General features: G+C 41.8%; 1 protein-coding gene across 1 annotated transcript in view; it reads right to left on the bottom strand.

The window, feature by feature from the left end:
- Positions 1-4,038: 4,038 nt before the first annotated feature.
- ARHGAP15 (Rho GTPase activating protein 15) overlaps positions 4,039-23,080 on the bottom strand; it is a 1,536,288-nt gene continuing 1,517,246 nt past the window's right edge. Inside the window, exon 15 of the mRNA XM_029605409.1 lies at positions 4,039-5,242. Within this exon, the coding sequence (XP_029461269.1) occupies positions 5,059-5,242 (184 nt within the window). The 3' untranslated portion in view covers positions 4,039-5,058. The remainder of the gene's footprint in view (positions 5,243-23,080) is intronic.

Raw genomic sequence — 23,080 nt, 5'->3', positions numbered from 1 at the left:
GTGGACCTGCTATTGGTAATTTGTAAACTATCATTAAAATCCTCTATGGTACCTGAAGACTAGATGGTTCCAATGTAATGCCAGTTTTTAAAAAGGGGTCCAGAGGTGATCCAGGAAACTACAGACCAGTGTGTCTGATGTCTGTGCCAGGCAAAATGCTAGAAACTATTATAAAGAACAATGTTACTGAACATATAGATAAGCATAGTTTTATCGGATAAAGCCAACATGGGAAGTCTTGCCTCACCAATCTGCTAAATTTTTTTTGAGGGCCTAATTAAACATGTGGATAAAGGTGAGCCAATTGATATAGTGTATTAGGATTTCCAGAAAGCATTTGACAAAGTCCCGCATGAGAGACTTCTTAAGAAATTAAAAAATCATAGGACAGAGGGCAATGTTCTTTTGTGGATTGCAAACTGGTTAAAGGATAGTAAACAGTAGGGGTGTGAATCGTGTGATTGATCGTCTTAACGATCTATTTTGGCTGGGGGGGGAGGGAAATCTGATCGTCGTGTTTTTTGTTTTTTTTTTAAATCGTTAAAAATCGTAAATCGGGGGAGGGCGGGAAAACTGGCACACCAAAAAAACCCTAAAACCCACCCCAAACCTTTAAAACAAATCCCCCACCCTCCCAAATGCCCCCAAAATGTTTTAAATTACCTGGGGTCCAGTGGGGGGGTCCCGGCGCAATTTCCCTCCCTCTGGCCATGACTGCGTTAAGAGAAATGGCGCCGGTGGCCCTTTGCCCTTATCATGTGACAGGGCAAAGGTAGCGCCGGTGCCATTTTGAAGATTGGCTCCCGACGTCACGCGTGCAGATCGCCCCCGGACCCCCGCTGGACCCCCAGGGACTTTTGGCCAGCTTTTACCGTCGCCCATATGACATAGTGAGGGCAAAGGTAGCGCCGGCGACATTTTGAAGATTGGCAATACGGCCTGCGTGCAGGAGGTCACTCCCGGACCCCCGCTGGACTTTTGGCAAGTCTTGTGGGGGTCAGGAGGCCCCCCCAAGCTGGCCAAAAGTCCCTGGGGGTCCAGCGGGGGTCCGGGGGCGATCTCCTGCACGCGTGACGTTGGGAGCCAGGAACCAAAATGGCGCCGGCCCTACCTTTGCCCTGTCACATGATAAGGGTAAAGGGCCACCAGCGCCATTTCTCAACTCAGCTGTGGCCAGAGAGCTGGAGATCACGTCGGGACCCCCCACTGGACCACAGGTAATTTAAAACATTTTGGGGGGGTTCGGGAGGGTGGGGGATTTGTTTTAAAGGTTCGGGGTGGGTTTTAGTGTTTTTTTGGTGTGTCGGTTTTCCCGCATCCTATTTAACGATACAATACAAATGCCCCTGAAGATAAATCGGGGGCATTTGTATTGTATCATGCACTCTAACGATTTTGGACGATTTTAAAATTATCTGACAATAATTTTAATCGTTCAAAAACGATTCACATCCCTAGTAAACAGAGATTAGAGCTCAATGGTCAATTGTCTTAATGGAGAAAGGTGAATAGTGGAATATCTCAGTGATATGTTCTGAGACCATTGCTTTTTAACATATTTATAAATGACCTGGAAATGGGAAAAATGAGGGAGGTGATCAAATTTGCCGATGACACAAAATTATTCAAAGTTGTTGAATCACAAAAGGATTCTGATAAATTGTAAGAGTACCTTGCAAAACCAGGAGACTTGGCATGCAAATGGAAAATGAAATTTAATGTGGACAAGTGGAAAGTAATGCACTTAGGGAAGATTAACCCAAATTATAGCTAAACAATGCAAGGTTCCACATTAGGAGTCATCATTGATAATAATATGTTGAAATCTTCTGCTCAGTATGCAGCAGCAGTGAAGAAAAATAGAATGCTAGGAATTATTAGGAAGGGAATGGTGAATAAACCACAGAATATCATAATGCCTCTGTATCGCTTCATGGTGCAACCTCATCTTGAGTATTGTTGGTAGCTCTGGCCACCACATCTCAAAAAAGATATAGCAGAATTAGAAAAGGTAGAGAGAAGGGTGACCAAAATGATAAAGGGGCTGGATGAATTCCCTATGAGGAAAGGCTAAAGAGGTTAGGATTATTTAGCTTGCAGAAGAGACCCTGATTGGAGATATGATAGAGGTCTATAAAATATTGTGTGGATCAGAACAAGTAAACATGAATCAGTTGTTTACGCTTTCAAACAGTTCAAAGATTTGTGGGCACACAATGAAGTTTACTAAGTTGTATATTTAAAACTAATAAGAAAAATATTTTTTTTACTCACCATGTAATTAAACTCTGAAATTTGTTGCCAGAGGATGTGGTAAAAGATGATAGCATAGTTGTTTAAAAAAGGTTGGGACAAGTTCCATAAGGAAAAGTCTATAAACCATTATTAAGATGGAGTTGCAAAAATCCACTGCTTATCCCTGAGATAAGCAGCACAGATTCTATCTACTCTTTGGGATCCTGTCAGGTATTTGTGTCCTGGATTGGCCACTAATGGGAATAGGATACTGTGCTTGATGGACCTTTGGTCTGACTCAGAACAGCAAATCTTATGTTCTTAACATACAAATAAGCATACAGATTGACACACATTTCAACTCTTCAATAAGCTTCATCAGGAGCCAAAAACAAATCAAAATAGAGGAATTTCTACTTCGGAAATAATTATATATGAATATGGCTTTCCCTGCTTGTCTGTGGTATGCTTGATTTTTCTATTTTGATTTTTTTTTTTTTTTTTTTGGCCTGTGATGCAAGCTTGGAGAAAGACGGAAATTCACATCAGCTTGCCCTTTTCTCCTGATTGTTTAATAGTTTTTGAGGTTGTTATGAAGTATTCAATTTTGGTATATTCAGTAGCTGCATTATTGCAAGAATGGTGTATTTAAAACAGCACTCCCGATCTTGCCATAAACCATACAAACCAATGATAATTTTGATGCCACTTTAGGAAATTAAACACTTGAAGGAAGATATATTAACATGCCTTTGCCTTTGCAAATGTGATAACATGCATAAAATCCTGCAAATAATGCTCATAAGCAATTTTCACAAAGTTTAATTTTGCGTAGGAAATCAGCTATTTCCTGTGAAACTTAGTTACAACACGGGGAGCTATAGTGAAGTTTTTTTTTTTTTTTTTTTGTGGTAAAGTCTGCGAGTTCGTACAGACTGTATCACAAAAAACTTCCATGAATCTCATTTTCATAATATTTAAATGTGCTAGTATCATGAGAAAAACTGTTTGAAGTGCTTGCTCCTTTTGGCAAAGAATTTTGCTGCTTAGTTTCTGAGCACCAAGGTACTCTATCCTGTACATACTGTGTGATGTGGTTGACGATGCGATTATGGGTCAATGTGCATATTTTATGGTAATACTCACTTTCTTCTGCTTTTAACAAAACTCAGAGTAATGTGCATTTTCAATATGATAAAACTCAAATACTATTCATGCAAAATCTCACATTTGTACTTTTATCTGGAAAGTTTAGTACAAAAAATGTAGAAAAATCATGGGGGCAGATTTTTAATCTTACGCGCGCGGGGTACATTTGTGCGCTACCCAGCACGCACAAATGTACACTCGATTTGATAACATGCATGTGCTACCACGCGCATGTTATAAAATCCGGGGTCGGCGCGCGCAAGGAGGTGCACACTTTTTGCACCTTGCGCGTGCCAAGCCCTAGGGGAGGCACGATGGCTTTCCCTGTTCCCTCCGAGGCCACTCCGAAATCAGAGTAGCCTCGGAGGGACTTTCTTTTCGCTCCCCCCACCTTCCCCTCCCTTGCCCTATCTAACCCCCCCCCCCCCGCCCTATCTAAATCCCCCCCCTACCTTTATTGCAGGCGTAACTTGCGCGCGCCGGCCAAGTGCCAGCGCGCCAACCCCCGGCACAGCCATTGTGCGGGAGGACTCAGGACTGCCCCCGGACTGCCGCCCCACCCCATATGCACCACCGAGCCTATGCAAAATAGTCTTGGCGCACACAGGGGTAGGTTTTAAAGGGTTACACGCGTATATTACACGTATATTACGACCGTAACCCTTTGAAAATCAACCCCTCGCTGTGCAAAATAACATCTTTTCACATTTTTTTAACTTTGGAGAAAAGTTATATTAACTTATATAAACTTTTATCAATTAATATTGCCAAACAGTTTTATTTTGGTGCTTCTCATAGAATCAATTCTAGCTAATTCAAGGGACAGCATTTTGCCTTAAACTCACCAATGAGTCAAGCTAAAAATTGTAGTTGGTACTCTTTGACAAACTATATTTATTACTATGATGTACAAGTATCTGCTAATTTATAAAACTAGGACTCAACTATTGCATTTGTTAACTTTCACTCATTAGCATTTTATTTTGAACAAATATGTGCAAACCTCAATGAATCAGAAGGCAGAAGAATTTTTATTTCGAAAAACTCTCTGTTTGATTTTCAAAATCATGTGAATGCTTCCAATTTTACAGGGTCATTTTCCAAGGTGAGATAGCCCATTATCGTGTGCATTAGGCCCTAATGCATGTGATAATGAGCTTATCGCGGTGGTAAAATAAAAATTAGGGGAAAGAGTGAAGTTAGGGAGGAGTTTGGGAGGGGTTTAGGGAAATGGGGTGGAGGCACCACTGCTGGCGATAATGTTTTGGACATTACCACCAGCAGTAGCGCGGGAAATAGCACCACCTTTTAGCATGGCGCTATGGAGGCGATAGTGTGCGGCACGGCCGCATCGCGGCAGGCGAAACCACACCGCACACTAGCGCCCTTCCGCCCCTTTTTTTTTCCCCCGACCCCTTTATCTGCGGCAGCTCATCATTCCACTGAGACTGATGAATCTAGGCCTTAGATATGTGGCACATTTTGACTTGCAAATCTTTAAATGTAATTGTATCCCTAGGCCCAACAACATCATGGCATTCTAGAAATGAGACTGATTATTTTAAAAATAAAAGCACATTTGTTAGAAAACAATCCCCTCTCCCACCCTCTGAAAAGTGCAACTACAAAAATGTTAATCAATGAGAAAGATGTTTAGACCATAGATGCCATCCATCAATCTTCCCCAGAGCTGAAGATTTCGTCATATTCCATTAGCATCAATTCGGCTATCTGGTTTTGGTAGATCATGTGCACTGCTATGTTCCCAGATTCATTCTCTGACCTAAGAAGGGTAGGTCCGAATACAATTCCTAAGCTTTGCGTTGACATGAGATTCACTGAAGCTTTGGCAACAATCCTGCAAATAAGAAGAAAAATATAACTTACAAAAATTGTTTATTACTGCTGTACTTCATGCCATTTGCTAAGAGCCTGAACTAATCTGAGCATATATTGTTAGGAATATCCTGAATTTGGGTGGGGAGGGGATTGTCAATTTTTTTTTTTTTTTTTTGTTGTCTAGGATCATACTACATCCTATAACATTATCCTGGGTTTTCTTGAGAGCATAACTTAATTGAATTGTGATTCTACACTGAAAAAAATACCATATGGATTTGAAATTTTTAGAATTAAATTAATCTGATCCTGGATGGCAATCCTCTTTTGTATTGTAAATTTAGGAACACGGATAGCAATCAACAATTGCAAAAGTTTGGCCTCTCTCTAGCTTGAATTGCACACTCTGTATATTTAACCACTCGATACAGAGAGACATTTTTATCTGACCAGGATGATTTACTAAAGCATTAAAGCCTCATTCTACAGATGCCATAGGAAAGACATTACCACATACTGGTTTATCTATGGAAGATGGCGAAAGTCATGGTCAAAAGCATGGGTTATAAGGAAGGCTTCACTTTCCAGTGAGTAGGATCAATTCATTATTACTGGAGTTTTACAATATTTAGCTTTTGAAAACAGCTGATTTATTTTCTGGTATTGTTAAGCATGTGAATCACCTGTTTTGCTATTGACTTTTCTTCATTATTAGTGCCTTAAAATATTTATCTGAGATCTTAACGGTTAGTATTTATTTTATATAACTGGATTTTATAATGTCACCAAGAGTCTGACGTATTTGCAAACCTGTCAACATAAAGCTGCCTGATAACAGGACTGATAAGAAAATAGATGTGAACATGAATGTGTGGGTATTTAACACAAACTGGGGTCAATTCACTTAAGTTCACACAAAATGTTAGCATGGAGGTGCTAATTTTTAGCATGCACAAAAACTTCATATTTAATGTGCGTTTCCCTAAGATAAAGATTTGCAGCATACATTGTCACTAAGAAAAAGATGTCATATTTTTACATTCATGCCAAAAGATCATTGTGCACGGTAACAGGAAAAACTATGGCTGTGTGGTAGTAACTATTGGGCACCACACTATGGGGCAGATTTTTAATCCTATGCGTGCAACCCGGCGCACACAAATGTACACCTGATTTTATAACATACGCACGCTGCCACGTGCATGTTATAAAATCTGGGGTTGGCGCACGCAAGGGGGTACACACTAGAGGAGCCCCGATGGCTTTTCCCGTTCCCTCCCCCCACCTTCCCCTCCCTTCCCCTATCTAACCCACCCCCCAGCCCTACCTAAATCCCCTCCTACCTTATTTTATTTTTTACGCCTGCCTCTTGCATATGTATCTTGCACGCGCCTGCTGGCTGCTGGAGGACTCGGGACCGCCCCTGGATCGGCACCACACCCATGACCCCGCCCCCTTCCCACCCCTTTTTCAAAGCCCCGGGACATACGCGCGTCCAGGGTTTTGCACGCGCCACCGAGCCTATGCAAAATAAGCTTGGCGCACGTAGGGGCAAGTTTTCAGAGTTACGCGCATAACCCTTTGAAAATCTACCCCTATTTGCTCTCTGTGAGCTATTTGTGCATATGCAGTGCTTTGTTTCTTCCAATTCCTCACCCTCTTTTCCAAAATATATAAAAAAGAGGCAAGTATCTGTTTTTGCTGTCAGAGCTGTGTGCAGGGACGGGAGAGCAATTGGTGGGTTAGTTTGTGCTGTATATAACATGTGTTGGTACAGTATGGGGCAGAATTTAAAACCTGCGCGCAGGCACAGATTTGTTCACGCAACCCGGCGCGAACAAATCTACGCCTGATTTTATAACATGCGCATGCAGCCACGCGCATGCTATAAAATCCAGGGTCGGCGCGCGCAAGGGTTGCACAATTGTGCAACTTGCGCGCGCCGAGCCGCACAGCCTGCCTCCATTCTCTCCGAGGCCACTCCAAATTCGGAGCGGCCTGGGAGGGAACTTTCCTTCCGCCTCCCCACACCTTCCCCTCCCTAACCCACCTCCCAGCCCTACCTAGAAGCCCCCCCTTACCTTTGTTGAAGAAGTTATGTGCGATGGCCGACCCACGATCCCGGGCACAGCAGCAAATGGCCGTTGTGCCTAGAGGCTCAGGCCCCGCCCCCAGAAGGCCCATGCCCCGCCCCTTTTTGCAAGCCCCGGGACATACGTGCTTCCCGGGGCTTGTGCGTGCTGCCGAGCCTATGCAAGATAGGCTGGGCGCGCGCAAGGGGAGGCAGGGGTAGGTTTTTGGGGGTTGCACGCGTATCTTATGCGCGCAACCCTTTGAAAATCTACCCCTATATGCTTTCTTAATACAAATATGCTTTTTGGAACTAATTGAGACTTTGATTTTATTGAGTAAATTTGTATGTTAGAAAAAAGGATCAGTTTTATACATTGCTCCTTCTCTCAGCAGTGATGAAGGGCAGATAAAAGAGGAGTAGGATGTGAAACTTGGAGAGCTGCAAGGGAAGGGAGGATGCATGTCCTCTCTTGGTCTTTGCCATTCTCCTTGGGTGTTTAGGATCCTGCCACATGCCACATGCTAGGCTGCTAAATTCTAGGCCTCACACCATTAGCTATCCATTCTCTTAATCCTCCCAAGCCAGTACTGACTGAGCCGAGTGGCAGCCCTTGCCTCCTTCTTCCACCCCATGATAACTTGAGAAGTTAGAAAGAGCAGGTGGAATGTATATAGTCAGAGCTCGCATTTGAGAGGGAGATGGTGGCATTGTTGCTAGCAGTAGGTTGCCCTGGGCCTCAAAATCTGTGGCTATCATCTTGATTTCCTCTTCTGTCTCTCTCTCTTTCTTTTCTCTCCTGCTCCTCCTTTTCTCTTCCTCCTCTTCCTCCTTTCTTTCCCTGTCTTCTTTTCCTGCTTGCTGCAGGTATCAAAACACCTCCATTTCCCCCGCAAACAGCCTCTGGCCAGTAGATGTCTATTTGAACAAGCATTTTCCAATTAGCAGTGCAGCGCCATCAGACTGTATGACCGAGAGCCCTTTCTGAGCAATGTGAGGATACTCAATTAAGCTGATCAAGTTAGCATTTTCATATTTAATGTGTATTTGTTTTGCTATTGTACTGTACGTTTATTTTTATGTATGTTTAGTTTGTAACTCGCCATGATTGTTGGAGTAATGGGCAAGAAACGCTTTTAAATAAATGAAATAAATAAATAAATATAGCATGTGCGCTCCATAGCACTCCATGCTAGAACATCTGGTTCTGGCAAAGAGTGGGTACATAATTGTTTTACCATAGTGGAAGGTTGCTAATTAGCATTTGGTTTACTGAAGTGAGTGAAAATTTGTTTGAACATGTCATGCGTTCAGTTGCATCTTTATTAGCATGCCCTTATTGTTAAAGTTTACAGCCCACTTGCTAAAGCATTAGCGGGCATGTTAATGTGCACGTTAAAGCTTTAGTGCATGGCATGTTATTTATCATGCACACTAAACTGGTTTTGTGACCTTTACCAAGTCAGCCCATTGTATTTGCTGCAAAGTACATTATAAAATCTGGCACAGAAGAAACAGCAATGAACAGTTAATAAAAATTGACAGTTTAGGAGAAACATAATGTTTTGCATCCCAAACATTTGTGGCCTTTTGTTAATTCTTTTCTGTTTAAAAAAAAAAAAATGAATCTGTAGTATGGAACCCAACAAAAATGTTTTAAACACACCAAAATGGAAAATAAACACCCAAGTTTGAAGTAATAACATTCTTATAAAGTGTTTATAAGACAAATATTGTACGTTTATTGCAAACAAACATGAAAGAGTCCAGCTGTTCGTTTTACAGAAAAACTACAAAGAAAACCTTTTAATAAGAATAATTTTCCATGAGTCTAGGCAGTTTGCAACTAGTAAGCATAATTTCATAAAATATGCCTGCTAGATTAGTGCAAGAATACCCTGGATAAAACGCTCGAGTAGCAGAGGAGAGGGAGCACTGTTAGCACTAAATTTGTCATTTCTTAAACATTTTAAATTGTAAATAATACTATTTCAGACAGATATCCTGTGCTCCTGATTCCTTAAGTATACATGACTCTGTTCATACAAGAATTATGAGGTGGTATTGCCTGCATTGCTGGAATATATTTTTAATATTAATTGTAAAAGGAACTGAAACCTTTACAGAGCATTTCACATTAAACAATAAAACATCCAAGGGTGTGTATGACATGGAGCCGGAGTAAAGATATTAGTATAACCTGGAGTAGGCTTGGATTAAGATATATGGCTTTGCCCAATGACTCGGATCACAATGTTCCTCAATGAGGCACAGAAGATTCTGGTTCATGACCCCTGTCTGATGGGGCTGGCTGGGATCAGGCATATCATGGAGGTGATCTGCATGATCCCTGAGAATGAGGAATGATGATGACTTCTATGCTAGGGAATCCTGCCAGCTGAAGGCGGAACATTTGAGGAGAAATCCAAGAGATGAGCAGCGGAATGCCTTTTTGGTTGCAGAGGGATCAACCAACTTTCCCCCTGTCCTTGTCTCTGTCCCTCTCCCCCAATCCCTTTTTTCTTCCTTCCCACACTCTTTCTTTTCCTTCCTTTCTCCAGCCAACTCCCCCCTCTCTGACTCCTGTCTAGGAATGTACATAGAATATTTAGAAAAAAAACCCAAAACAATTGCTGATGCAACCAGCTCAAGGACCTCCCCCCTTCATAAATAACCTGGTATGAACCAAAATCAAGGCCCCCTGGGTTGGCACCAACCTCCAGACCCAACCATACCCCATCTACAGGTTTAAATGGGGCAGCAGAGGTCCCTAGTAGCTTCTACCAGGCTATAATTTTTTATCATGATGCCAGCTGACCTGAAGCAGGTACCATTTTGCTAAATGGCAGATTCTGCCATTCACGAGCCGTATTGCACAAACTTGCCATAGAGCACAATGACTGGCCCCATTTTGAAAATAATAGAAGCAACAGGGCAGAGTGACTGGGGATCTCTCCTGCCAGATTTCAAACCAAGGATGGGATAAGAGGGAGCAGGGGTCTGGGGTATAATGCATACCTGGAAAGCTTTGTTTTTGGGCAGCAGTGGTTTTTTTTTTTCCAAGGGGGAAGGGATCCAGAGCAGGCTCACAGTGACCCTTATGCTCTCATGACCCTTCTGTTTTTTGGAGTCCTCTCAGTATCCCTCCTTCTCCCTGTGGGTCTCATAAGAAAATGCCATACTGGGTCAGACCAAGGATCCATCAAGCCCAGTATCCTGTTTTCAACAGTGGCCAATCCAAGTCACAAGTACCCAGACATTACCACAAGTACCCAAACATTAAATACATCTCAAGCTACTATTGCTTATTAATTAATAGCAGTTTATGGATTTTTCCTCTAGGAAAGTTCAATGTTGCCCTAAAAACCTATGGGCCAGATTTTAAAAAGCATTTACATGCGTAAATCTGGGTTTTACGCATGTAAATGCACTTTACTCGAGTAAGTGGGCTTTTGAAAATTGCTACAATATATGCCATTGAATCGTCCATAGGATTTATTCGCATAAGTGCACTTTACGTGAGTAAATGGCTTTTGAAAATTGCTACAATAGTAGTTACATTTATGCGCGTAACTCCTTTGAAAATTACCCCCTACTCAAGTAAAGTGAATTTACTCCAGTAAACCTGGTTTTTACTCGAGTAAATGCTTTTTAAAATCAGGCCCTATCTTTTTATCAATACCTTCTTGCTAAACATGTCCTGAGGCTTCCTTTTTCCTCTAAAACACCTGATTCAGGCTTCTCTTGCACGTCTATTCTCACTAGTGTTAAATCCATCATATTTTAATTGGTACACATGGTTGGATCAATCATTGACTGTAGCTTTTGTCTTGTTTTATTTTTTGTTTCAGTCTGTCATTATTAGGTCTTGCCGTTGCTTTGTACCTTGCATGTATTTATGCTTGCATTTATGCCTGTATTTTATGCTTGTACTCCTGTTACCTGCCCCAAACCTTAGAGGGCACAGGATAAAAATAATTTTAAATGAATAAAGGAGGATGCCAGCCGAGGAGAGCTGGTGAGATCAGGATGATGGTGACTTTCCTTCCTCGTCCTTGCCTGTCAGAGTGTTTGTGCAGCAACATTATCTGACTGACTCCTGCCCCTTTAAAATCAATGCAGCAGTGGCTGAGACAGGGGATGCCAACCAAGGAAGAGAGCCAGTGAGATCAGGGTGGTGGATAATAGGGATGTGAATCGGGCTTCGGACGATTGAAAATATCAAACGATATTTTCAAAATCGTCAGAAATTGGGGGCTCCCCAAACAATAGGAAAACCCCACGATATTGATCGTGGGGGTTCTCTTATCGTTTTGGGGGAGGGCGGGAAAAACGACACACAAAAATAACCCCTAAACCCACCCTGACCCTTTAAAACTAATCCCTTAGCTTCCCCACCCTCCTGACCTCCCAAAAACTTTTTACACGTACCTGGTGGTCCAGTGGGGGTCCCTGGAGCGATCTCCTGCTCCCAGGCCGTCGGCTGCCACTAATCAAAATGGCGCCAATGGCCCTTTGCCCTTAACATGTGACAGGGTATCCGTGCTATTGACCGGACCCTGTCACATGGTAGGAACACTGGATGGCCGGCGCCATCTTGTGCTCCTACCATGTGACAGAGGCTGACCAATGGCACCGGTAGCCCCTGTGACATAGTAAGGGCAAAGGCTATTGGCGCCATTTTGAATACTGGCAGCTGACGGTCCGAGTGCAGGAGGTCGCCCGCGATCGGGCCCAATGAAAAAAAAAACCACATGTGAATCCGAACCGGAATCCAAACCGATTCCGGTTCCGATTCACATCTCTAGTGGATACTACCCCCACCCCACACATCTCTAGTGGATACCCCCCACCCATCTAGGACTGTGTGTAGTGACATCATCTGACTGCGACTCCGGCTTCCTTTAAAATCAGTGAAGCAGCAGCGTGCCAACACGCTGCCAAAGCCACACATCAAAGTGGCGCACCCCTTATGCCTGTTTTTTTCCCTTGGGAGAGAGTCTAAATGGCAGAAAGAGAAAGGGAAAGACCAGTACACTATCCTCAGTGGTGACCAGAAGCCCGATGGATCATGTAGTCCAGAAGTTGTTTAATACCAGTATAAAAACTGAAAATGGATTGTCAATGGATTCCGGTGCTTTATTAAGTCCATGTATAAGTTTACCCCTACCTCAATCCTCAGAGACTTCTCAAGTAATGCCACTAAGATGCCTGGAGGAATTAGCACTCTTAGTAGATGAAGTGGTTCTGAGATTCAAACAGAAGAGGTTCTGTCTGTCACATCTTCTGAGTTGGACATTGGCTCTCAATTAGAACCTTTGATATATTGACTGAAGGGGGAGAACTTATTAGGCCATCTGAGGGAAATTTTATAGCAAGGTGGGCACCTTTCTTATTAATATTTGTCCACCCTTCTGAAACAGGAGACATCTTGAGTCCAATTAATGCAACTCTGATGGATGTTTGGTCCATAGTATCCAAATTAGATAGATCTTTATCTGTGACAGTCCAGCATTTGAGTAAGATCTCCGATCACCGCTTACACTAGGGTTAAACTAGATGAGCAAGAGCAATGCTTGAATGAGTTAGACAACTCCCTACTTAATGTTAATTCTTAATAATTACTCTTCAAGGTGTGGAGGGTGCCTACATTATAGATTACCTGATTACATTCTCAGATTGAAAATATAGAAAGTGTGAGAAATAAGAACTTGAGATTTTTAAATTTCCCAATGTCCAGGCCTTTGTCTGCAACTGAACTGTTTAAGAAATACTTATTGGAAGTTTTGTCTATTCCTTCAGATCACTGTTCCACTTTATCACAAATATATTACCTTCCTAAGAGTAAGATTTATTTCCTCTGAAGGGGGAATGGACCCACTTAGTGTGCAGAGTCCCTCTCTTCCTGCATTTCTTGAGTCCTTTATGACGACATTACTTCTAGACCTACCCTTTTAGTTACCTTTGCATTACAGCAGGACAAAGATCTGTTTTTTTTTTAAATTCTGTTATGAGAAGACTGTTCTGTGGTCAGCAGGTTTATGTTTTTTGGATGTACCAAAGCTATGCAAAATCGTAGAAAATGTTTACAGTTGAAACAGGATTCTTACTTTGGGAGCTACATTTTTTCTTAAATATCCTTGCAAATGTCTAGTCGCGTATAATGAGAATAATTTTATTTTTACTGACTGACCCACTACATCTTAATACCTTTATTAAAGACAAATCTGGTGGGTAGAAGCAAGGGGTAAAGTATAAATAGTTTTATCCTCCTGTATTAGAGAAACATCTAGGGCTGTGCATCCCCCTAGACAAGACTAAAATGTATTTTGTTGTTGCTGTATACCTTTTGTTAAATTAGGAAAGTTTATTGTCCTTTCCCTCTTGTATTTACCTGGGTTTACATGGTATATGTTTTATTTACATAAGATATGCCATACTGGATCAGACCAAGGGTCCCATCAAGCCTGTTTCCAGCAGTGGACAATCCAAGTCACAAGTACGTGGCAAGTACCCAAACATTAAATAGATCTCAAGCTACTATTGCTTATTAATTAATTGCAGTTTATGGATTACTTCCTCTAGGAACTTATCCAAACTTTTTTAAAGCCAGTTACATTAACTGCTGTAACCACATCCTCTGGCAATGAATTCCAGAGCTTAACTATGTGCTGAGTGAAAAAAAAAATAAATCTTTGATTTGTTTTAAATGAGCTACTTGCTAACTTCATAGAGTGCCCCCCATCCTATTATCTGAGAGAGTAAATAACCGATGCACAATAACTTGTTCAAGTTCTTTCATAATTTTGTAGACCTCTATCACATCCCCCCCTCAGTTGTCTCTTCTCCAAACTGAACAGCCCTAACTTCCTTAGCCTTTCCTCATAGGGCAGCCGTTCCATGCCCCTTATTTTGGTCACCCTTCTCTGCACTTTCTCCAGTGCAACTATATCCTTTTTTAGATGAGGCGACCAGAACTGCACACATTATTCAAATAGTCGTCTCACCATGGAGGCATTATGATATCCATCCTTTTATTTGCCATTCCCTTTCTAGTAATTCCTAACATTGTTTGCATTTTTTGATCACCACAGCACACTGAGCTGAAGATTTCAATATATTATCCACTATGATGCTTAGATAGCAGCTCCTAAGATACAACCTAACATTAGGTAACTTCAACAAGGGTTACTTTTCCCTATATGCATCACATTGCACTTGTCCATGTTAAATTTCATCTGCCATTTGGAAGCCCAATCTTCCAATCTTCCAAGGTCCTCCTGCAATTTATCACAATTCACTTGAGATTAAACTACTCTGCATAATTTTGTGTCATCCACAAAGTTGATCACCTCACTTATCATACACCTTCCAGATTATTTATAAATATATTACAAAGCACCAGTCCAAGTACAGATCTCTGAGGCACTGTACTATACACCTTTTTCCACTGTGTAAACTGACCATTTAATCCTTCTCTCTGTTTCCTGTCTTTTAACCAGTTTACAATCCACAAAAGGACATCACCTCCTATCCCATGACTTTTTAGTTTTCTTAGAAACCTATCACGCTGGACTTTGTCAAACACCTTCTGAAAATCCAAAAACAACACATCTACTGGTTCACCTTTGTCCACATGTTTAGTCACCCCTTCATAAAAATACAGGAGATTTGTGAGGCAAGACTTCCCTTGGGTAAATCCATGATGGCTGTGTCCCATTAAACCATGTCTATCTAAATGTTATGATTTTATTCTTTATAACAGTTTCCACAATTTTTTCTGGCACTGAAGTCAAGCTCCCGGATCAATTCTGGAGCCCTTTTTAAGTATTTGGGTTACATTGGCCTTCTTCCAATCAGGTACAACAGATGATTTTAATGATAGGTTACATATTAATTGAAATAGGTCTGAAATTTCATTTTTTAGTTCTTTCTGAGCCCTGTGGTGTATGCCATCTGGTCGAGGTGATTTACTACTCTTCAATTTGTCAATCTAGCCTACCACATCTTCCAGGTTCACCGTGATTTGGTTCAGTTCATCTGAAACATTACCCTTGAAAACCTTCTCCAGAACGGGTATCTCCCCAACATCCTCTTCAGTAAATACCGAAGCAAAGAAATTGTTTAATCTTTCCACAATGGCCCTACCTTCTCTAAGTGCCCCTTTAACCCCTTGATCATCTAACGGTCTAAATGATTCCCTCACAGGCTGCTTCGCATATATTTTAAAATGTTTTTATTGTGAGTTTTTGAATTCTATGGCCAACTCTTTTTCAAATTCTCTCTTAGCCTGTCTTATCAATGTCTTACATTTAACTTGCAAATGCTTATGCTTTATCCTATTTTCTTCTGATGGATCCTTCTTCCAATTTTTGAATGATGATATTTTGGCTAAAATAGCCTCTTTCACCTCACTTTATAGCCATGCTTTCTCATTTTATCAGTTTCCCTTTTGAAAGTTTAGTGCTAGAGCCATGGATTTACTTACTGTCCCCCCTTCCAGTCATTAATTCAAATTTGATCATATTATGATCACTATTGCCAAGCAGTCCCACCACAGTTACTCTCTTACCAAATTCTGTGCTCCACTGAGAATTTGATCTAAAATTGCTCCCTCTCTCGAAGGGTCCTGAACCAATTGCTCTATAAAACTATTATTTATTCCATCCATGAATTTTCTCTCTCTAGCTTGTCCTGATGTTTCACTTTCCCAGTCAATATTGGGGTAATTGAAATCTCCCATTATTACTGCATTACCAATTGGTTAGCTTCCCTAATTTCTCTTAGCATTTCACTATCCATCTCACTATCTAGGCCAGGTGGATGGTAGTATACACTTATCATCATACTCTTCTCCAACCCACAAATAATGTCTACCCATAAAGATTCAATTGTGCATTTACTCTCATGCAGGATGTTTTATCCTATTGGACTCCATGTAATACCAGACATAAAGCGCCACCCCACTACCAAGATGTTCCTCTCTATCATTGTGATATAATTTGTACCCTGGTATAGCACTACCCCATTGGTTATACGCTTTCCACCATGTGTCTGAGATGCAAATTAAGTCTATGCAATAGTCTTTCAACATTGCTGAAACCTTTTCATTATTTTCAAAGAACCAAAACTGAAGACTTATCTCTTTGCCAAGATGCGAGAAAATAATTTTTTGACTGGTCACTCAACGCTGAAGAGCATTTCAAGAGTTCATGTTTGATTTTATGTATGTCATTTTTCTTGGGATTTTCACATTAAGTATGATTATGTATTTTATTTTATTTTTCTGTTTTGTCATATTTGATGATTTTGTTAGGTTATATTTTTCATATTTTCATATCTGTTATGGTTATAGTTATGACTGCGCTAGTCTATTTTTTCTGTAACTTTTATTTTACCTCTCAATTATTCCATTTTATACTGCTACCTTCCATCTCTCCACTTGTCTCAATCCATTCAGCCACAGTCAGTCAATCATATAGCAGGGTGTCTTGGTTTTCTGAGGAGCTCAACATAAAACTGCTATACATAGCAGCTTGAACACCAAGGGCAGACACCTCAAAAATCTTCTTGAGGTGCATCTCCAGCTTTCTATCCTGAAGGCCCTTCAAAGCTGTAGAACTGGCCACTGGGATGGTTGTCTTCTTAGTAACTGATGAAACAGATGCATCAACTTTTGGAACCTTCAGAAGCTCAAGCGCATCCTCTGGCAAGGATATAAAACTTACCCATGGCCCTACTGACCTTCAGGCCTGTCTCAGAAGTATCCCACTCCCTAACCAGCAAGGCGCTGACAGACTTGTGAAATGGAAAAAACCTCATTGGACCCTGAAGGCCAACCATGATCCAATTCCAAATCCTCTCATGGGACCTCTATACACAGTGACACTTTTGCTCTATTCCCTGTGTGGTCTTCTATTCCCTGTAGTTCTTTGTTCCCTTGCCTTTTGTCTTGTGCAGCCTTCCCAGTGGCCTAGCTCTCTTGTGTGTTCCTTGCCACTACACTCTATTCTGGTCTTGCCCTGTCTTGTGCCTACTTATTTCCCTGTCTTGGTGCACTCCCTTTTCCAGTGAATACCTTTTCCTGACTCAGTGCACCTCCTCCAGAAGTCTGGTCAGCCACCAGAACTCATGGGTCCAACTCAAGAAGGAGGTGGTTGCTCAGGTGAAGATCACTGCTTGCCTGACCACATCCTGCCATATACTCTTCCAGGAAAGTCCTGCCAGCCACTAGAATCTGTGGGTCCAACCCAAATGAGAAGTGGCTGGTCAGGCAACAGATTCTGCCCTTCTCTGGCAGAAAGCCCTGTACTGCTTCTGTAGGGGGAATCCTCTTATCCAGATAGCCGGATTGTGACAGATTTGGTGGTAGAGGTAATGGTGGTGGAGCTGCTCAGTAACAGTGATTATAGTATGATCAAATTTGAATTGACTGGAGGGAGGACATTAAGTAAATCTACAGCTCTATTACTAAATTTTCAAAAGGGAGATTTTGATAAAATGGGGGAAATAGGAAAAAACTAAAGGGGTAGATTTTCAAAAAGCGTGCCTTCGCGTACTTTTGTTGGCGCATCAGGCGCAAACAAAAGTACGCTGGATTTTAGTAGATACGCGCGTATCCGCTAAAATCCTGGATCGGCGTGTGCAAGGCTGCCAATTTCGTGTAGCCGGCGCGCGCCGAGCCGCGCAGCCTGCCGCCGTTCCCTCCGAGGCCGCTCCGAAATCGGAGCGGCCTCGGAGGGAACTCGCTTTCGCCCTCCCCATACCTTCCCCTCCCTTCCTCTATCTAACCCACCCCCCCCGGCCCTATCTAGACCCCCCCTACCTTTGTCGGGGGATTTATGCCTCCCGGAGGGAGAAGTAAATCCCCGCGTGCCAGCGGGCCTCCAGCGCGCCGAGACGGGACCTGGGGGCGGTTCCGGAGGGTGCGGCCACGCCCCCAGACCGCCCCGGGCCGAAACCATGCCCCGTGCCCGCCCCCGAAACGCCACGTCCCACCCCCAAAGCGCCGCGCCGATCCGACACGCCCCCGACACGCCCCTGACACGCCCCCCTCGAAAAACCCCGGGACTTATGCGAGTCCCGGGGCTCTGCGCGCGCCGGTAGGCCTATGGAACATAGGCGCACCGGCGTGCAAGGCCCTGCTCGCGTAAATCCGGGCGGATTTACGCGAGCAGGGCTCTTAAAATCGCCCCAAAATATGCAGCTACAAAGGTCAGGTGGGGTCATTGTTTAAAAATATCATTTGGAAGTCCAGTTCAAAAAAAGTGGAAGGAAGGCCAAATGACTGTTGGCATGGTAAAAAGGTTAAGCCAAAATAGCTTCTTTCAAAAACTGGAGTAAGTATCCATCTGAAGAAAATAGGAAAAAGCATAAGCATTGGAAAGTTAGATGGAAAACATTGATATGGTGGGCTAAAAGAAAATTTAAAAGGAAACTGGCTATAGAGGCAAAAACTTATAATAAAAACGTTTAAAAATATACCTGAAGCAGGAAACCTATGAGGGAGTCAATTGGGTCATTAGTTGATTGAGAGGTTAAAGGGGCAATTAGGGAAGATAAGGCCACTGCAGAAAGCCTAAATGAATTCTTTGCTTCGTTATTTAATAAAGAGGATATTGGAGAGATACTCATGCTGGAAACTGTATTCAATAGTGATGATTTAGAAAAACTGAAATAAATCACAATGAACCTGGAAGATGAAATAAGGTAGATTAACAAACCAATGTGTAAAATATCTCCTGGACCTGATGATATATACTGCAGAATTCTGAAAGAACTAAAACATGAAATTGCAGATCTATTACTAGTAATTTTAAACCAATTATTAAAATTGTCCATTCACCTGAAGATTTGAGGGTGGCCAATGTAATCCTGATCTTTAAAAAGTGCTCCTGAAGGGACTTGGGGTGGAGCAAGATGGTGGCATCATAGGGACATGAAGTACTGATGTGTTGTCCTTGTTGCTTTCTACTTTTGATGGATTTGCCTTCTTAATGTACAGAGAAGGTGTGGATTTCCCCCTCCAAATCTGCTTACCTTCCAGGCCAGCAGTCTATTACTTTCTTCATGTCACAACATTCTGCAGGAATGGGAGTGCAGCTCCCATTGTGATTTGTGATGAAGGATCACTGAATGAGGGGAATGAGGGGATGAGGTCTCTCTCAGCCCCCATGATCTTTGCCAGCTACCATAAAAAAGACACAATTCCTCCTGTACATTCATTGTGGCTGTGTTCACTGAAGCGACCACAAAGGTGGAGGCTAGGAACGCCTCTGTGTCTGTTCAGTTTTTCACTTTTCTAGTTAAGGACTCTGCAAAGATTTTCAGGACAACTTGGAGATGAACTTAGGTTTATCTTCATCAAAATTATTACAGTCAGGGCTAGGGACATCTACTGTGAGTCCATTTTAATACTTGCTAGGCCGGAGATGGAATTGCTGGATTCCCTCTGGTTACTTTTCACAAGTAGTGTTCCAAAGTTGTATCAGAAAGAAAGGAACTCCATTTCCAACACAATCTATATGAGTTAGACATTTACAGTGGCCATTTTTCATTCTCTCCCTAGCAGGTCCTAGCATTCTCTCCCAGCAGGTCCTAAGGGCTCCTGAATGTAAGTAAATGGCTCCACCCTCGGACTGCTCAGCAATGTCATCTCCAGGTGCTAGTGGCTCTGTCAATGACTCAAGCTGCTTCTCTTTCAGTGGTAGTCAGTGGTTGGAGGGACTGAAAGACACTTCACACTCCTGAAGATTGGCATTCATCCATTGGTATCTGGAATGGGAACATCTCTCTCCAAAGATCCAAGAACTCTGGTAAGGAAATCATTCTCTGCAGAGGTGAGGAGGGGAGAGAGGTTTCTGAGAGTTACATGCTTTCTCTACTTCTTTTTCACTGGCTGCTTACAGAAAATACATTTTGAGACAATTCTGATAAGAATTCAGTTAGAGCTCTCATCCCAGTGAAACCTTATGCTGCTATCTTGGTTTCCTCCCAGATGAATGGGAATTTCAAAATAAAATCCCTGCTTATTGTCAACCACACCCAACATCCCCTGCCCCTTCTCAGCATTGGTAAACCTGAACTATAAAAGTTACCCTGCTTAGTTAGCCAGGTAACATCTTTTGAAAATTGTCCTCGTTATAACACTAGGTGACTGAAAAGTCTCTGTGGCCCTGTGGGAATCCCAAATGTACTGTAGAAAGCTGCCCCATTCTTGGTGGAAATGGCTTATGTGATTTTTTCAAGAAACACAAAAGGCACCACCAATATCACTTAAAGATCGCTTCTGGCGTGCAAAACGAAACTCCAAAATGTAAATAAAAATTATTAATAAAGTAAGAGTCGCATCTGCAAGCCTAACAACGTGTTCAAACTCACCAGGTTGAACCGTCCGGTCTTTTCTTCATTTGCGGCTCCTACCCGGCTGTGAAGTCTGCTGTAATTGTTGCGGATGTTAAGCCTAAAAATAATTTTTTAAATAAATGACTATATCAATTGTCTTTGAATTAGCGTAACCAGTATCGCAATGTCCCGTGTTTCGCAATGGCCGGTGTTTCGCAATGGCCGGTGTTTCGTTGCACAACTTGCACCTTCGTCAGGGGTGCAAAACCTTTAAAGCAAAGAGGAAAACAGTTGTCGGGGAGATTGTTTACATACAGAAACGGGACATTGCGATACTGGTTATGCTAATTCAAAGACAATTGATATAGTCATTTATTTTAAAAATTCTTTCTAGGCTTAACAGCCGCAACAATTACAGCAGACTTCACAGCCGGGTAGGAGCCGCAAATGAAGAAAAGACCGGACGGTTCAAACTGGTGAGTTTGAACACGTTGTCAGGCTTGCAGATGCGGCTCTTACTTTATTAATAATTTTTATTTACATTTTGGAGTTTCGTTTTGAACGCCAGAAGCGATCTTTAAGTAATATTGGTGGTGCCTTTTGTGTTTCTTGATTTGATTTCAAGAACCCACTGAGTGCTCTTTGTTGTTTTGCTTATGTGATTTTTTGACATGTGCATTGTGCAGTGACTTTTAATGACCATCTTGGTTTCACCCTTCCCTGTTTATAATCCATACTCATAATTTTAATAGTTTAATTACTGTACTACAGGTACACAGGGACTTTTTGATATGACTGTAGTATAAAGACACTGAGGACTGTGCTTTTATCTTTATTTATTTATTTAAATTCTTTTCTATACCGTTGTTAAGTTATATATCATCGCAACGGTTTACATGTAGGCTCTTACAATATACCTTACATGCACCAGTCGCTGACCTCATACTTTACAATCTACCTTAGATATATTTTAGTGCTCACAAAGGGGTAGATTTTAAAAGAAGCACGCATGCATCCATGTGCGTGAGCTTCCCAGCGACGAGATCGGGCATCTCCCAGTTCCCTCCTAGTCTGCTCCAATTAAGGAGTGGATTGGGAGGAAACTTCCCTATTCCCTTACCTAACCTCCCTTCCCCTTCCTCTCTCCTTTCCTCTCCTCTCCTCGCCTCTCATCTCCACCCTCTAAACCCTTTCTCTACCTTTTTAAAAAAACTTTGTTGCTTACTGCTCCGTGGGAGCAGTAGCAACTTACGCGCACCGGCAGTCCTTTCCCTGGCACAGCGGCAAATGGCTGCTGTATCAGTCACCTCCATCCCGGCCCGTTTCCTTTGGCCTGGCACTTCTGCTCATAAAGGGAGTTATGCGCGTGGCCGAGCCCCTTTGAAAATGCGCGAGGTGCATGCAAGACCCAACCACGCACATAACCCCCGTTTTTTATGAGCAGGGCCGATTAAAAATTCAGCCGAAAATATATCTCTGTTGTGGCTTACTGCTATACTATAAAATATTATGGCCTGTTTTACCAGTCATATCTGCAGAATAGATGATCAGTAGACCTCCATACTATTTTTTAATCAATGTTGCCTCAATCTGGGAAAAATATAAGCAAACAAGATTATAAAAATTTTACAAATAAGGAACTTTTATTTAGGATACATTTATATACACTGCTATAGTTATTTCATATCATACAGAAGTGTTTTCTAGCTTCACTCAGATTATATTCTTTTTACCTAAAAGTAAAGAATGTTATGGCATTGCATTTTTAAGTAATTAAAATATTTTAATGTCCAAATCACCAGCATACCCAGAAACAGGCTTTTCCATACAAGGCAAGCACTTTTAAGGGCAAAAAATGTAGGAACGTTATGTAAAATAAAGGCTTTTAAATGCCACTAGTGGATTGCACAATAAGAAAATCTGTATTGATTGTTTTTTAAATAGCACTAGTATATGATTATAATTTGGTGCCTTATAGCCCAGTTTGCAGCCAAGATTCTCACCCTGTATGGTACCAGTCCTGAGGAATTTTGAAATTGAATTTTTTCTATTACAAGGGCTCAGCTTTTCCTTTTGGTAAGTGTGTTGTTGAATCAGAATATGAAGCAGAGTTTGGGCATTTTGAGAGGGTATTTTGTATTACAAATTTTATTCAATTTAAAATTGAATGGATATGAAAAACATGATCCAAGGTGGAAGGAAGGCAAAACGATTACCGGCATGGTTAAAAGATGAGGTGAAAGAAGCTATTTTAGCCAAAAGATCTTCATTCAAAAATTGGAAAAAGGATCCAACAGAAGAAAATAGGACAATGCATAAGCGTTGGCAAGTTAAATGTAAGACACTGATAAGACAGGCTAAGAGAGAATTTAAAAAGAAGTTGGCCATAGAGGCAAAAACTCACAGTAAAAACTTTTTAAAATATATCCGAAACAGAAAGCT

This window comes from Rhinatrema bivittatum, chromosome 6, assembly GCF_901001135.1.
Source record: "Rhinatrema bivittatum chromosome 6, aRhiBiv1.1, whole genome shotgun sequence".
Taxonomy (NCBI): Eukaryota; Metazoa; Chordata; class Amphibia; order Gymnophiona; family Rhinatrematidae; genus Rhinatrema; species Rhinatrema bivittatum.
Note: the sequence above shows the minus strand (reverse complement) of the source record. Positions and strands in the feature narration are given on the sequence as shown.